We start from the raw sequence: 17,103 nt of genomic DNA, 5'->3' as shown, positions 1-17,103 counted from the left end.
TTCATGTCTTTACTGTGTGTGTGTTTGTGTGTTTAAGTCTCCCTGTGTCAAACCACTTACTGTACTGTATGTGGGAGGAGTAGATCGTGTGCATGCCTGTGTATTATGAGCCCTGCTTCCATTCCTCTCCAACACTGCAGCTTCAGTTAAAGTGAGGGGAAATTATTTGCTTGGTGCTTATTGATGATGATGATGAATGATTTATAATTATTTTAATAAATAATTAAACCCAAGCTTCCATGTTGATATTCTGTGCCACTTGCACTGCATGGTTTCAGAGCGCCAGGAGGGAATTGCACTTGATATGTATCCAAGCTCCAGTAAGGGTCTCTTTAAAAGTGCTGTTATTCAGTTGTGTACAATATAAATACAAGGGAAAACCCTTTAAAATAATTTTGACAGTTTACCCCCATAAAGCCACGCCCCACCCGCGTATGCTGCAGATGTATTGGTCCACGAATTCACCCCGAGCTCTGATTGGTCGACTCCCGTAGGTTTCCCTCAGAACTGCAAGACGCCGATATTGCGTTACATTGTAGCAAAATGGCGGCTGTCATTCAGAATCCACTAAAAGCGTAAGTATTTTAGACATTTAGGAAATTGTGAATAATTACTTTTGTTGCCAACTTGTACGTTAAAACTGGCTGCTCGTGCATGTGATTCCCAGCCGTGTGCATATGACAGGTTAAGCTGTCCAAATTCATTTTGTGTACTTCTTGCATGGCAAAGTAGCCTCGTATAGTTCTTTTATTCCACAAGGTTTTTAACATTTAGTGTTAAACATGTGCGTAAGGCTGCCTGACATTTTGACCGCACTAGAGGAGCCTCTCCTCCACACGGTTGTGCATTCAACGCAAGAGAGTGTCGTCTTTCCTTCCTGGGCTATAAATTTATTAGAAAACTGTCGACAACGTGCCTTTGCGCCGCTCCGAATAATTAAAAGCCGATTTTCTTCGTGCTCGGTTGGGCACAGCAGTGGAATATCATCTGACATTCCGAAAGTCGTTTATAGTTGGTGTGAATTGTCGACATGTCAACTTTGGCTCCTCCGAGCGCAGACGTGGTCAGGACCCGGTAAAGCAAAGGGAGGAGGCATTTTGTATTTGCATGCTTGCTGGCGAAATCGACAAAAGTGACAGCAATTTTAGTCCGCCGTTGGTAATATACTGTCACGCTGTGCTGAAATAGCCTGTGCAATAGTCATTTTTATCCCTCAACTTAAAGGAAATGCTCCACCTTTTTCCTTTGTTCTTCTGTATTGTTTCACCAATTCCACTGGTTAACATATTACTGTAAGTTAGACACAATTAGCCTCCTGCTAGGCTACTTGACATTTAATCTTTTAAACTATGTAATAATTTGGCATTTCTTGACACGCACGTTCAGTTGGACGTGACAGAAGCGTCCAGCCGGCTGTATTGACGTGTTATCTCCATCATGGCTCTCTGGGACTGTGGAGGTAGAGCAGGCGCTCCACTGTGCCTTTAAGTGGAGGAGTGCTGGAGATTAGCTTGGTCCAGGATCCTGGGCCCATCTGTCAGAGAGATGCTCCGACAGAGAGGAAGTGTTGGGCACAAGCAGGAGAACCATCTGCTCCTCCATAGAGGTACCCTGGCACCTCCGTGGACCGCGAGCACAAGGGGTGGACCACACAACACCTCGCACATCACCCACGCTGTTGTCATTGTTATTGTGACGTTGTTGCTACACCCAGGAAAGGGTGCACAATGATGTTTTTGACAACTGAATGTCCACTTCAAACTGTATTTTCCCCATGGAACATTGACATGTTCTGCTTTGCATGAGTCCAGTTTGGAGACTCGTTACCTCCTAATAATTTAATTTGACTGATTACAGAAGTGTCAGAGGCATTTAGCATGTCAACCCCGACCTGCACACTCATTGCATGATGCTCTGGATGGTAGCCAATTGCAAAATTTCTGTTGAATCTGTATTAATGCAGTAGTCGACTGAGCGTGCTTGCACTTTTCATGCAGTGCCCTGAGTCCCACGGGGAATTGCCCAATACAATACACAGCCACCTGAGCAGCTCAGTGAAGCTGCACTTGATGTTAAAGTGCTCAATGTAAATGTTGCTCCTCCCATTCTCCCATCACACATCTTTTTTCATAACACCGGGATTATTATTGGAAAGTACATTTCATTATTACCTTTGTTGGACTATTTCCCTCTCTTGTGTCCCAACAAGCCTGAGTGTGCGTCTGCTGTCAAGATGCCGTTTCATCTCGGAGATGTTTTAGCATTCAGATGTGGAATGTCTCCTTGCTATAAACTGTGCTTAATGAAGTGTTTCAATGTGCTATAATTAGCCTCTGTCTTGGGTTTCTGACTTCATTTCACACGTTTGTCAGATTATAATTAGTCACACTTGACACTAATTGGATGTCGCTCCCGTGGACCAGTTTGACCTTTTTTTGTAATAAGATGATTCACTTTAGGGAAATGAGATGCTGGTTTGACTTTGTTCTAGAGATGTGGCGGATGAAGCAGCAGCAGCGTGCAAGCCTGTGCACGTCTGTATGAGGTCTGTCCCTCCTGTGAGCTTGGGAGGAGAGTAATCTCCAGAATCTGCTGATTAAAATGGAGTCTGGAATATTTGATTAATAAAGAAGCTCATAAAGCTGCTCATTAAAATTTTAGCCACAGCTGGAGTTTTCTGTGGGTCGGACACTTCCTCCAGCCACAGCTCTCCTGACATTACATCGGCGAGATCCTTCCCCCATTCGTCAGCTACCTTGTCATCGGCGTTGAGTAGACTTTGAGTGAGTCAGGCCTGCTGTTTATTGGCACTGCAGTGTGGAGGTGTATGGTCTGGTTTTACTCCTGCCCTCACCCAGACTGTGTTGTTCTGATTGGTGTAATCAGAGGTTGTTGCCAGGATGCAGTCACTGTGTAGGCCCTCCTCCTCCTCCTCCTCCTCCTCCTCCTCCTCCTCTCTTGTTTTGTGGTGGCTCTAGCTTCCTGTGAAGGAGCAGTGCACCTGCAAATTCGAGAAACCTCCAGAACAGAGCCGAAGAGACTGAAGTTGTGTGTTTTAGATCAAATTTTTTTATACTCACTTACTTTTCAGTCAGTCAGATCTCTTGAGTGCTGGACCATTTTGGAGTAGACGCCGGGGTTTTGTCGTGACTACAGATCACTTTGCCTCTGTGAGCTGCTCTCCTGCAAACTGTAGTTTGTCGGCAGATATTGAAAATGAGTGTTGACACATGCTCACATTACGGACGCAGCCATGTGACATGGCAAACCGTTGACAGGAACATGCTGATAGCGGAGGCCCCACTGGCCACAAGATTTGCTTTTGTTCCTCGCCCTCATGCACACACTCACCTTCTCTACTCAACTGGAAGATATTGAGGATGTCTAGCACGGTTTTAAGCTATGTTTCTAGTTCAGTTTGACAATTTTACCACTTTTAGACTTTAAAAGATAATTCTGTTTTAGTACAACGTGGGTTTTACTTTTGTAGTTTTTCAGGGAAACTACAACTACTTTGTTTCAGTTTTGGTTGAAACTGGATTCACAAAAATAATTGCTGAGATCCAGAGACACGGGGAAAGCACTATAAAAAGTCCAATGATGTTAGAAATCAAGCAATCAGACGGTTTGTACACAGTTTAGCCAGATTATCTAAACCAGTGTTTCCCAACCCCTCAAGGAGTTGCAAGATAAATTTGAGATGATTTAAGACAAGAGAGCAGCAGAAAAATATACATTTTGTTCGACGGATATACATGTTCAACAGATTTTGTTTTCAGATTTCCATCAGATGTTTGCTTTTTTTCTTTTAAATTGCTGGGTAATTTTACTTCTTGTGGAAAATTATACGCATGCCACCAGTAGACATTGTTTTGTTTGAAGGGGTCACAAGCCAAAAAGGTTGGGAACCACTGATCTAAACCACTTTATATGGATGTAAAACTGAAAGTGAATACACTTGAAATGTTGGTAATAATGCCTCATTGCACAGGAAACTATTTGTGCGCACATTTATGGCAAGTATGGTAGGTCAGAGTGAACCAGGAAGCTGGTCTGTAAACTGTGGCGGATGTTTACAACAGACGGTTTGAGTAATAACTTCACTGTTTGCCTTTGTTTTCTCTTGGTTTAAAATCTGTAAGATCGTGTTTTTTGCCCCATCTGACTTCTTTTAGTAATGTTGCTCAATTCCCAAATCCCAGCAATTACTTTGGTGAGTACAAAGTTATCATAATTGGTAAGAATGGTGGCCAAAACTATAAAAATAAGACCCATGTTGTAATAAACTGGAATCATTCTTAAATCACTTCAGTGTCTTCAGTTTCAAAGGACAGTGGAAAAACAGAAACATGTGCCTCAAACCAGACAAGAGGGGAAACGTAGTGAGTGCTGGCGTAGGGGTGGTGTGTGTGTGTGTCTGTGTGTGTCTGTGTGTGTCAGTGTGTGTCAGTGTGTGTGTGTGTGTGTGTGTCAGTGTGACTCTCCCTTCCCTCCTGTGTCGTTGGTGGTGTGGGTCTTGTCACTCATTACAAGTGTCAGAAAGATCTCTCACCTAAGCCAGTGCACCTGCTGCTCGGGGCGGCGGGACCCTGATGGAGAGCTTGTCGTTGCACAGACAGCCGGCACCCACCAGAAGACTTTCGCCACTTATTTGTTCTCTCTCACTCCCCTCTACCTTTCACTTGAGACAGATGAGCATCCTCTCTTGGCTTGTTCAACTGGAGTAATCTCAGGAGTTTCTTGGCTCTCCGCGGTGCGTACCCTTCGAGCACACGCTCGTAGATGACTGCAGGGAACATTTACAGCTGGCCTGCTTTTAGTAAACTGATATGTCACACTGTGTCCCCTTAGAGCTGTATGTTTATCAATGAATGGCAGTGAAGCAAATGGGCTAGTTTGGCGGGGATTTATTGTTGGATACGATACACTCGGCCCACATATGGTATAAATCTGAGAAATGCAATTTATACATATTATTACACAGGTGTGTGTTATTATTTTTTATGAGCCAAATGGTTTTCCTTGTGGAAATCCTTGATCAAGCTACTGGTGAAGATGTTAAACCTCTGAACTAGTGTGTTCAGCTTTGTGGCCAATCTGTTTTGAGTATATTCCTGTGTGATTCCTCTTGTAAAAATTCCTGCATCTGAAAGGGTGAGAAAGTGCCGGTACATGCCAGAAGTTGGTGTTTTCTTGGCTTTGTATGTACTAATTAACAGTAAGACATCTTTACAAGGCAGAGGATAGTAGTGTTATGAATATTACTATTGTTATCACCTTGTGAGTTGTGTGTGTGTGTGTGTGTGTGTGTGTGTGTGTGTGTGTGTGTGTGTGTGTGTGTGTGTGTGTGTGTGTGTGTGTGTGTGTGTGTGTGTGTCATCATAGTAAAATGTGGTCCTGTACACCGACTGTAGCGGGAACTACCACAGAAGTGGTTTTGAGTAACAGGTGTTTATGTCTGTGGACAGATTTTGTCAATGTGATAGCGTCACAACCGTGCAAGATGCAGTCATGAAACTTTACAGGTGTGGAGTTGAGATCAAAATGAAGGCCGAGTTTGAAGATGGGTGTGGTCTGAGAAATGGCTCCGGATGTAAGGGAGGGGGAGGGAGCCTCTGGCCCACATTTGCATTAAGTCGTGGATCACTGTATCCCAGTATGTTAGTATGTGGGTGTGGTCCGACCCATGACTACTGAGTACTCATGCAATAATGTAGTAATGACTACTGAGTACTCATGCAATAATGTAGTAATGACTACTGAGTACTCATGGATCAGAATGTCAACATGTTGATGGGCGTCACGGCTTGTGTGATCCCATCTCAAGATGGTCTCTAGTTTTATGATCACTACACACGGAAGCAAAGTTCCATAGTTACTAATGATGATCTGCTTGTTAGCTTTTAACCTTCTTTCTCACCGTCATGCCTCTTTGATTTTTCTCTTCCCCTCGTCTTTCTCTTTCTCACACCCGCCGCCTCCCTGCACTCGCTCTGTACCTGTGACTGTTTACTCTTCTCACACTGACATGAAGCCTCTCTTTCCCAGAAGTCTCTCTCACACACTGTGGCTTTGTCTGAACCGCAGAGCAAGTGGGCTTTGTGCGGGACGGCATTCCTAACGCTGCTGTTCGTTTGCTGGACGTCGTCTCATCAAGGGGTAGAGACAGAGAGAGGGAGAGAGAGAGCAGGATCTGAAAGACGCTGACAAATCAGGCTCCCACCTCCTCCACCTCTAGTTTAAGATTCCAGGCTCGACTTGCAGCCCGCAGCTCATTAGTTTCACTTCAAAATGGCCGTCTTCCTAATGTTGTAATTGAGAACACGTGGAGGAACTTCGTTATGCGGATGTGGAAATGTTCATACCAGAAGAATCAGTAGCTATTATTTGCCCTGTTGAACCTGTGATATAACAGCAGACTGTGGAAATCGCGTACAAAGTACCTTGCTGTGATTTCAGAGTTGCAGCATTTACCTCCATCTTTGATATAGTCAAATTAGAACCTGCCCTTGTGCTAGGCACTCTGCTGAGATTAATTAAGTAGGCTAATTACCATACCAGGCGTGTGGCAGCGATTGAGGGCTTGAATGTGAAATATCCTCCCCCATTTCACTCTGAATATTAACATTGAAACCCTGAGGGACTGCCAAAATCTCAGTGGCGCTAAGAAAAGTGGAACTAAAGTGAGTCTTAGCTGCTTGCTGATCGGATGACTGACTTCATATCAGACCCCAAATGCTATGTTGTTGTGACAATCAACGCCACCGTAGCTCACAGCCCATCTCGAATCAGATCAGACAAAGAGCCCACAGAGGTAATAATATGTTTAACTTCAGGAGTGGGAGCAACAAAGTCGTTGCATTGTTTATTTTCTTTCCACAAATTCTTCCCGATGGCAAGCTGGAAGAGGAGAGAGGAGCTCAGCTGCCAGTTCGATACTTACAGTGAACAGCGCTGTTTAGAAGTTTGAGCTAACGTTAACAGCTTTATGTGGGCTGAGGAGAGTTTCTAAGGGATGTGCATACAAATCTTGTAGCTGCTTCAGCTTTCTGATTTAATGATCTGTAGCCAGCAAAGCAACAGGCTATTATCAAGGCATTCATACATGATAAAAAGGCAAATCTCCATATCAGAGATTCTGCACATATGATTTTATTATGGTTATCCTTCAAACCAGCTGCCACATCAGTGACTCCGCTGTGTCAACCACATCATCCAGTGTCACTGACCTATGCTGCTGATGTTACCCCCCCCCCGCAGGTTGGGCGACCAGTTCTATAAGGATGCCATTGAGCAGTGCCGCAGCTACAATGCCCGTCTGTGTGCTGAACGCAGCGTCCGCCTGCCATTCCTGGACTCGCAAACTGGCGTGGCCCAGAACAACTGCTACATCTGGATGGAACGACATCAGCGCAGTCCCGGTGGGCCAACGCACACACACATGTAAAAATTATGTCTGCGTCTACATTATCTAAAGCTATCAACTAGGGATTTAAACATTGATGATTGCTTTTTTTGTTTAAGCGATCAATCATTTAGTAATAAAATAAATAAAATGCCCTCACAATTTTAACACCGCTCAAGGAGAAATCTTCAAACTGCTTATTGTGTTTAAAAACTGAAACCCAAGAGATATTCAGTTTTAAAATTATATTTAAAAAAAAAAAAAGGAAAGCAGCTAAAATTTGGCTCTGGGGATGTCAGTGTTGGTCAGTCAGTTGGTTGGTCGGCTGGTCCACCACTTCGGTCCAGACTAGATGTGATCTGTACAACTAATTGATGGTTTGCCATGAAATTTGGCGAATACATTCATGTCCCCCTCAAAATAGATTTTAGACATTTTAGTGATCCCTTAACTTTTAATAAAATACCTGCAAAATAAATCCGTGTAGTGCTAAATTTTAGCATTGTCACCATGAGCATGTTAGCATGCTGGTGTTAGCATTTAGCTCAAACAATTGCTGTGGCTTTAAGTACAGCCTCACAGAGCTGCTAGCATGACTGTCTTGTTTTCTATTGATGACTTAAACAGTTACTTGATAATGAGAATTGTTGCTGTTTTGATTTTCTATCAATCAACTAGTCATTTCGGAGCTACTCGTTAATGTTTTGAGCGGCCTCAATGTGTTAATCTCAGTAATGCCAAAATAATTAAATTTAAGGGTTATGTAAATCTCAATAAATATAATCAGTGTAACAATTTGACTCAAAGATCCTCTTGTTGGCATGGTTGTGTTATTGTACAGGGATCGCAGCCGGGCAGATGTACACATACCCCGCCCGCTGCTGGAGAAAGAAGAGACGGCTGCACAACGCCACCGATCCCCGCCTGGGCATCTACGGTCTCCAGCTTGGTAAGATCCTGCAGCCTCTTCTCCTCAAACCACCTGCCCGTCGCTTTCTGCTCCTGTCAGTTTCTCCTCCTGCTCAGCCGTCCCTGCCCCCCCCTGTCTCCAACCCACCTCCACCACCTCCTTCAGCTCATGTGATTACTGGTGATGATCTGGAATAATCTGGCTAAAAGCATATCACTCTGTCTCAGCGCACTGAGCAGAACAGGCTGCCAGTCATTTTTCAGAGGATGAAATGTGGTGGTGTTCACCCCGGCTGGTAAACTTATTTTGTGAGAAGTAGAACATGTAATTAGATTTACCGCTGCTGGGAGCAGCGAGACACTGAAGACAGTATTTAATAAATGTTATGGAATGGAGTTTGACCTTCTCTGGCTGCCACTTGAAAACAGCTCACTCAACACATTTACCCTCTCCTCTATATTCTCCCTCTATCTTATTTTCTCCTTACTGCCTCCCTTGCTGATTGGTTTTGTCTCTTTCTCTCTGGCAGCTCTTTCATCTCTCCATCTCTCCCCATAGCCTGCCATGCAGTCTGTGTGTGTTTTTGTAGCCAGTCTTCCTGAGCTCAAGTAACTGGTCCATTCTGTGCCCAAGGCTTGCATACCCACAGGGATGTTACGCTACCGTCAGTAATGAACATGACAAAAGAGAGAATCTTACACGGGAACATTGTTACGTCTTTCACTTTCTAGTAGTTTCTATAAAAGGCTGTGAGAAATCCATTGTGTTTTGATTGAAATCTCCATGATCCTGATGCTTTATTTCAAATTGAATTTGTGCATTGCACGGTGGAAGGACAAATGTTTTGGAAGTTGAGAAAGTAAGAAAGAGGGAGGGGGCCTGGAACGAGAAAGCAAGATGGAGTGATAGCATGTGAACCAAGCCTTTGTTTCCCAAACACATCCCATTGTAGCCTATTGTTTTCCTCTGAGCTCGCGCTCAGTAAGACCCCGCCACCACCACCCTGCTGTCCCTTCCCTTCGCCAGCAACAGTGAATTGTATGTGCTGTCTGCCAGTGCCCAGCGGAGGGGAAACATACCCTGATTTAACCTGGCGTATCTTATACAGAGCACGTTGTGCAGCTGGCCAGAGGTGGCCAGCACAGGGCAACAGCCAGTGTCTGTCTCGCTGCCTCGGCAGGCTGTCTAACTGATGGTGTGCTAGTGACTGGGGCTGCATGCAGAATCAGCTCCGTGCTGCAGGCTGCTGCCGGCGCTATTTTTAGCCCCCCAGCTCCCATGGGTTGGGAGGGAGGGGAGGAGGGGGGGTCTGTCTCGTCGCGGAGAGTTGAAAGTCAACGTGTGCAGACACAATGGTGAGGGGCTGCCGCTGCATGGTGGAGGGGCCCATTTTAGAGGAGCGTGTTGTATCTGCTTCTCACGCCTACCTCCTGTATCTGCCTCTTACCTATGCAGTCTTCGGTTGCTTCAGCACTTCATGTTCAATATTCTGTAAAAGTCTTTCTAGTGGGCGCAGCGGTAGATGAAGGTCTCAAAGAAAACTGGAGTCAGGGGGCTTTGAAGTGTGTCCTCTTTTCAAACATCCACAAAGCAACGGGATGACCATGAAGCTGTCTGTGTGGAAGAGATTGTGTAAATAAGATTTGCAGATCCGACTGACTGCCAAAGCTTTTGTTTGTTCTGCTTTGTCTGCTCAACCTGCTTGCCTCCTACACTGTTTGTTTAGATCTTCAGCTCACTGTAGGAGGAGATATGTGCATGATGTGTTCAGGTTAGAGTGATAAGCCACTTAACTACATTTTACCTCAGAGATTCCTGTGGACAAAGTCAGCCTAATGTCTGCATAGAGCAGCTTTATTAGAGACAATGTATTGTCTTTCAGAACGAAAACATGTACGTTCTTTCAGTAATGTAGTGCTGTGAAAATGGTTGTGATGACACATTCTATTGCAAAAAAAAAAAAGATGACAGCCGCCATAACAAACAAATGCTCTAGCAATTTGCCACATGCTTTTATTAGTGTGAGTGGAAGAGAAGAGAGTAATGGAAATGTGCTGATAGAAAGCTGCTCACAGACGTCAGAGATTGTAGCACTGATGGTTCTCGTCACAATTACAGTTCTTGATGGTGATGCCGGGGGAAAAAACAGCACATGCTAACGTACTGCAGTTCATTCATCATTAGCAATATACAGGTTCCATTGCCTCAATTATACAACTATTATATAAAAAAGAAAGTTGTGTGTGTGTATATATATATATATATATATATATATATATTTTTTTTTTTTTTTTTTTCTTTTTTTTTCTTCCCCAAAGTGAACAATAGACATGTGTTTGCATGGCATTAAAATATAAACACTGAGCTGGTATTTTGATGATTCATCATGCGTTGCCTGTTTTTGTCTTTGTGCAGACGGTGGTCTCATGTCCAAGGACACTTTGCCCACCCAGAGCACCACGCTGGAGGCTCTGCTTCGAGGAGAGGGTCTAGACAAGAGGAACAACTCTAAGAACGATGAGGAGAGTCTGCTGGAGATCCAGGTGATTTCAGTCAGAAAGGTTGTCTGAAGCACTCACTGTGTGTGTGTGTGTGTGTGTGTGTGTGTTGGTCTGGTTAAGAGCGTTAGCCAATCGTTTAAAATGTAAATGTTCAGCGATATCACTCAAATGATTGAGGGCCCTGGCACTGAGAGTGAAGTGTTGCGCCCCAACTGGTTGTCAAGGCAACTTGCCAAGTTTTTCCAGCTGACCTGCAGGGCTCGTTAGCTGACTGCTGTCTCACCGAGCAGTATTTTGGACAAGTGGACTGCTTCGACTTCAAATTCACAAATCTTTGGTTTAGGTACTTTGAAAATGCTGAAATTTTACTCTTAAAAGCTGTACCACCCCTGTTATTAAGTTAAGTTTTTCTTTGCCCATGGTGGAAAATTGAATTAATAAGTAATGCCCACAGAATATGATTTTAAAAATAGGAAAAATACAAAACTTCAATTTAAACTCAGCAGCTGTTAGAGCAAAGCATTGCTGGTCTCTGTTGTTGAAAGTCAAAAGCAGTCATATCTCAAAATCACACATTCCACCAGATACATGTGGACACATGAAGGGAAGGACAGACAGGAAGAGAGGGCTTGGAGAATAATGGCTCATTCCTCCTCTCGAGACAAACAGCACATTTTTATAAATTCATGCTCCTGGTGCTAAACAAAGTGTTTCCAGTCCATACAGTACCTGTATGATCTGTAAGCATTTCAACATGAAATAGACATTTATACAGAAACAGAACATACACTACACCTGTCAACCAGATTGTGTTGAGAACTGAAAAAACGATTTTTCTTTCTTCTCTGTTGTTGCTGCTCGGTGTTGGGTTCTTTTTCAGCAAGCTGGTACTTAAATCAGAGCTGAGTATTGAAATGGTCTTTTCTCTTTCTGTCTCTTTCTGTCTCAGAGGGTTTTGGAGGCAGATGCAGCAGAAGACGCTTTCAACAATGATGACGACTACGAGGTGGACACTCCCAAGAGGAGACATCGGGGCAAAGGAAGAGTAAGTGCCTACATGGACACCGGTTGTCATGTACTCAAGTTTACTGCAAGTTTCTAGAAGTTTAAGAAAAATTGGATTATCAGCCACTTTCTTTCTAAAACATAAACATTAGCTTGGTCACATTAAACTCGGTGTGATTTGTTTTGCATAGGTAGTGGCTGTATTATACATGCTGCAGCTTATGTGTGCATGTTATATGTTATATGTGCCGTGGCCACAGATTTTATTCCAGATAGTCACAGTATCTCCATGTTTCTCCTCAGGGTCGGGGTTCAGGCCGCAGGAGGACAGATGTGGACGACGACAAGCCATACGTCTGTGACAGTAAGTTGAGATTCATTCTGAAATGGTGTCATATCCTTTTAATTGGTGCTGAGTTTGCATCATGGTTTCTGCATTATCTGCTGATTTCTCAGCCGTTTATTGAGCCTTTTTTATTATAATATAAATAAAGTGTAATATGTACTGATCTAAAAAAATTTATCACAATATATATTTTGTACTTTTATCCATAATGTGTTATACCACACCTCTTGATTGCCTTCACTGATCAATTGAGTTGGACAATATATGCAACAGCCCATTATTATATGCAAGACTACTTGTTTACCCAATTCATAGAACACCATATTACTGTCATATTACATAGTACTATCTTAGACCTAATTAATCATTTCATTGTATTAATGTCCTTCAGGTCCTTTAATTGGATCTAACAGGAAGTTTTTTGTCCAAAATACTAAAAACAAGGGAAAAGTACAAGATCAGTGTTTAATCATTTTGGGAAATCTTTGCTCAATAACCTGTTAATAAATGAGGCCCATAGTCTGACTTGCTTTATACTGCACATGTGTAGAATATCCACAGGTCAAGAAGTTATTCCAGAAATAGCATCGGGGCTTCTGTTGTCAGAAAGTCAACCCACTGTAACTCAATCACCAACACAGTGTTTTTGAGATGGAACCACAGGTTGAAACGAGCTGAACTGGTGTCACTGTAGCCTCAAGTATTCCTGTACATGCAAGTTGCATGTGGAAACTGCAAGTAGGGCGCATTGGATTTTACTCTTTACTCCACTCTTCCTGGAAGACACATACTCATGCTGTTTTCTCTTTCCCTCCTCTTTGCTTTGTGTCGTCTCTGTTTCAGACAGATACAAACAAAAGCAGAACTCAAAATCCTCGACCTCAGGTACCTTGATCTGTTGACTCTTTTTGACAGTACCTTTTCAGGATATTTGTTTTGATAGAGTTTTGAGTAGTTATGTTGCAAGTGCTGTGATTATTGATTTAGCCACTGTATTATCTTTTCTCAAGCTGAAAAGAGCCATCTGTGCTGTGAAACAGAGACATGGTCATTATGTTGTCTGTGTTTGTGTTTTATTTGACTGACTATTGTAATCAGATCCTAAAATACTTACTTTTTTCCCTTTTGGAGTCAGAAGTAGAATAGTTACCTCCATTGAACGTCACAAGTCTATTGTTTATCTTTCTGTGATTTATGAGATTGTCATTCTCTTTGTTTTTTCTGCTAATTCAAGAACTGCCTGTAGATATTTTTTATTATGTTGCTTTATAACTTCCAAGCATTCGCAGCTCACCAGACACTGAGTGGGTGTTTGACTTTTTGCTTTGTGAAGGTCTCATTACAATCAAAGCATATTGAGGCCTTTATTCTAAACACAAGTGGTCAGACAAGGAACAAAATCCTGCATTTAAAAATGGTGTTTCGCAAGCACTATTTTTAGATACTGAAATGTAACCAGTCATAGTAGTGGGACTGAACGTCAGCCCTCTGTCGCAGTCTGTGCGAAGCGCTACAGGAACCGTACGGGACTGAGCTACCACTACACCCATTCCCACCTGGCAGAGGAGAACAGAGCCGGGGAGAGAAGCTCGGTGGCGTCCAGATCCCCCTCTGCACAACAGACTGACAGACACAAACGTAAGAAGTCAAAGCGCCTCTAATATATCATAATGTTTGGTTTCCTCAAATAATCCATCCCTTTCCATTACATACTATATGTATGTCTGTCCCGTTAGATTGCTCCGCTCCAATGCTGTGCTGACTGTATTGAAAAATGTCATATACAAAAAGTTGGCTCTGAATTTAAAGTTCCTTGATTACAGTTTTTTTTTTTTTTTTTTTAAATCATAGTTTTATTATTTGTTTTGCCTTTTCATAGATAGGCCACAGTGGAGATGAGGATGCAAAAGCTGCACACTCGTAACTCCAATGTGGTATTTTAACTAAGATTGACATTTTAGCAAACAGCCTCTTTCAGTATAAAATACAACAGTCACCTGACTGGAATCCAATGAAGGCAATGATACCTAAAACATGTCCACATGCACAAACCAGAAGAATACAGGACAGTCAAAATAGAAAACATTCAAATTAGAGAAAGAATACATAAAATACATAATTCTATATCTCACAAATAATGCTTCAATTCAATAGTAAGGTTCAAATAAAGGAAGTGAAATTGATTCTAAACATAGTGTAGTGGGAAAATACAACACATCCCTTCTACACCCTGAAGAGTTTATTTTAGGTCACAGGTATTTGCTGTGGTGCCCTTTGACCCTAGCAAAGGACCATAGCCTTCTCTACGTGTTCTCACTGGTGTATTTTCAGCAGTCCATAATTATCATTTATTGTGGCCTTGTTCCCTACAAGGTGATGACTGTCAAAGAGAGTGACGTATGTCTTACTAGTGTTCACATTCTTTGCTGTACATGCTGTATAAAAGCAGACCAATCTGAGATGCAGTACTGTCAGCCGGGCAGGAGCAATTGAGTTGCTGTCGGGGCCGTCCGTCTGCAGACGTGAATAAACCAGAAGAACTACTCCCTTGTTGCCAGTCTTCTGTTTTTCCTAAAATTCCCACAACACATAGTTTAAATCACTGTGAAAAATACCTAGACAGTGACATGGTATGACATGGTACGTGTCTTAGCCACAAAGCCAGCCTGGCCAGCCACCAGGTGCCCCCATCATTTTATTTCAACATCTCGTGTGGCTGATGGGATTATTTGTTAAATGAAAAAAATGTAAAACTTTAGTTTGCAGAAAGGACAGAGTTTATATTGAGCAAACTAAGGTACAATAGGGGCAATACAAGAGTATTGTATTGAAAAGGTCTGACCTTTTCTTTATTTTTTTTTTCCCCTTGTAGGTCCAAAGGGTCCAGGTGGGACCAGCATTCCCAACAACTACTGTAATAAATGCCAGGGCTCGAACAAGAAAACGGGTAAATCGGGGTCTCCCTACTCAGCCTGCCGATGCAAAAGTGAGTTCATATACACCAAAGTACAACATACTAAACTGTTTTTTTAAAGTGTGTGGATGGGTACTTATAACTGTGCACTGACTCCGTTCCTCCTCCTGTCCTGTGTGCCAGCTGACTGCAAAGAAGAGAAGGAAGATGGGACTTTTACTGGAGCAGAGGAGCTGTTCGGCACCACCTCGGAGAGCGACACATCCACCTTCCACGGCTTTGAGGACGACGAGCTGGAGGAGCCCGCCACAAACAGCAACGGAATATCCAACCGACACAGATAGAGAGAACCTTTTAGATTTAAAGAGACAACTTTTTTAATATGGATTAACCTCTGGCAAAAATCTGCTGCTTCTTTTTCAATGTTTTTTGTTTGCAGAAAGCACAAAGTGATAATTTCAGGACAGAAATGCAAGTGGTATTTTATCTACTGAACATTGTTGAATAATTTATGAACACCTTTTTTATATATTACTATATATATTAACTTTTAAGGCAATGAACAATGTCAGTGTTTCTTGACAAGTGACTTGGTCTCCATGCAAAACAGAAGATGTTTTTGGAGTGTTTTTTTGTTTTTTTTTCTCCCCCTCACTGGAGCAGAAGGAGCATAAACATTATGAACAAATAACACTGGAGAAATTAGGACAATTGAAACATTTAAAGGCATAAATGTTTGGGAGATGGTTGAATGTCATTGCAGACCCATACTTGAGCTACTGGATGTTTTTGAATCAGTAGTCGCTGTGACTATGAAGGTCTCCTCTTCTGCTCTAACTCTGGATTAAACTTGTATGAAAATGAAGGAACCAATGAAAGGACTGCTACAGGCACCTGGAAATGTTTGGATGAAGAAGCCTATAAATATAGTCTTTACAGATTAAGGGGACTAAATAAATGAAAGGTAAGCAACAGGGTTTTTTTTCTCGTTTAGAAACAAGACATTCTGCAGATGGTTGATGCTAATGAGTTATACTGGGTTACAAAACTAGTTTGATGAAATACTTTTGATGCAAGTGTAAATTTCTATTAGGACAAAATACATTGTTGTATTTTTATGGACAGTCAGATGGAGTGTAATTTGGCTTTGCAAATGAAAATCACTCAATCTCAATCTCTCTTTTTAAGATGCACAAATCATAGCAACAACAACAGGAATCTAACATAAGTGTAGTTTTTAGCCATGCTAGCAATGTCTGTTGGTCAATCCACCACTTTGGTCCAGACTAAATTATTTCAACAACTACAGGATAGATACAATTTTGTAAAGACATTCATGGTTTCCAGAGGATGAATCCTAAGGACTTATTGATCCTCTGACTTTTCCTCTAGCACCACCAACAGGTCACCTTTTCAATTTGTCCAATACTTTGGTTTATGACCAAATAGTTGCAAAACTAATGATGTTCCCATCAGCCTCAGCTGTACTTTGTCTTTAGTGCTAATTTGCTATTGTTAGCATACTAAGATGCTAAACTGGTGATGGTGAACATGGTAAACATACTTGCTAGATATGTTAGCATTGTCATTGTGATCATATTAGCATGCTGACTTAAGCGTTTAGCTCAAAGCACCTCTGCGTAAGTACAGCCTCACAGAGCCGCTAGCATGGCTGTAGACTCTTGTACAAACATAGCATGTGCGAGTCTAACTCATGTTGTCTGTGTTATATACTGTAGGAGCACTCAGCACATTGGCATGTGACCCAGCAGTGGGGGGGACCAGTGAAGAAGAGGATTTAACTCTGAAAAACTAATGAGCCTTCATGTCCCTCCTGATTTGGGCCTAAAATAACGGACTGAAATGGAAGAATAGACATTCACCACTTCTACAGGCCATGTGGCTTAATTGAGGCAACTGCTCCCTGGACGATATGTATCGATCCCTTCTGAACATTTGAAATGTGAGTAGATCCAGCTTCATTTCATCCTTTCTGCACTGTGCTGGAGCTCCACTGAACTA

The 17,103-nt window shown here is 42.4% G+C and overlaps 1 protein-coding gene across 1 annotated transcript; it reads left to right on the top strand.

The window, feature by feature from the left end:
• The first annotated feature begins 543 nt into the window (after positions 1 to 543).
• Positions 544 to 15,472, top strand: LOC139297985 (zinc finger protein DPF3-like). The gene is made up of 10 exons (XM_070920803.1): positions 544 to 575; positions 7,261 to 7,421; positions 8,247 to 8,354; positions 10,731 to 10,858; positions 11,766 to 11,861; positions 12,125 to 12,185; positions 13,011 to 13,052; positions 13,665 to 13,805; positions 15,040 to 15,153; positions 15,265 to 15,472. The coding sequence occupies exons 1-10, from the start codon at positions 544 to 546 to the stop codon at positions 15,423 to 15,425; spliced, it is 1,044 nt and encodes a 347-aa protein (XP_070776904.1). The 3' UTR covers positions 15,426 to 15,472.
• Positions 15,473 to 17,103: the final 1,631 nt, after the last annotated feature.

This window comes from Enoplosus armatus, chromosome 15 (assembly GCF_043641665.1).
Source record: "Enoplosus armatus isolate fEnoArm2 chromosome 15, fEnoArm2.hap1, whole genome shotgun sequence".
Taxonomy (NCBI): domain Eukaryota; kingdom Metazoa; phylum Chordata; class Actinopteri; order Centrarchiformes; family Enoplosidae; genus Enoplosus; species Enoplosus armatus.
This window is presented reverse-complemented; position numbering and strand designations above follow the sequence as displayed.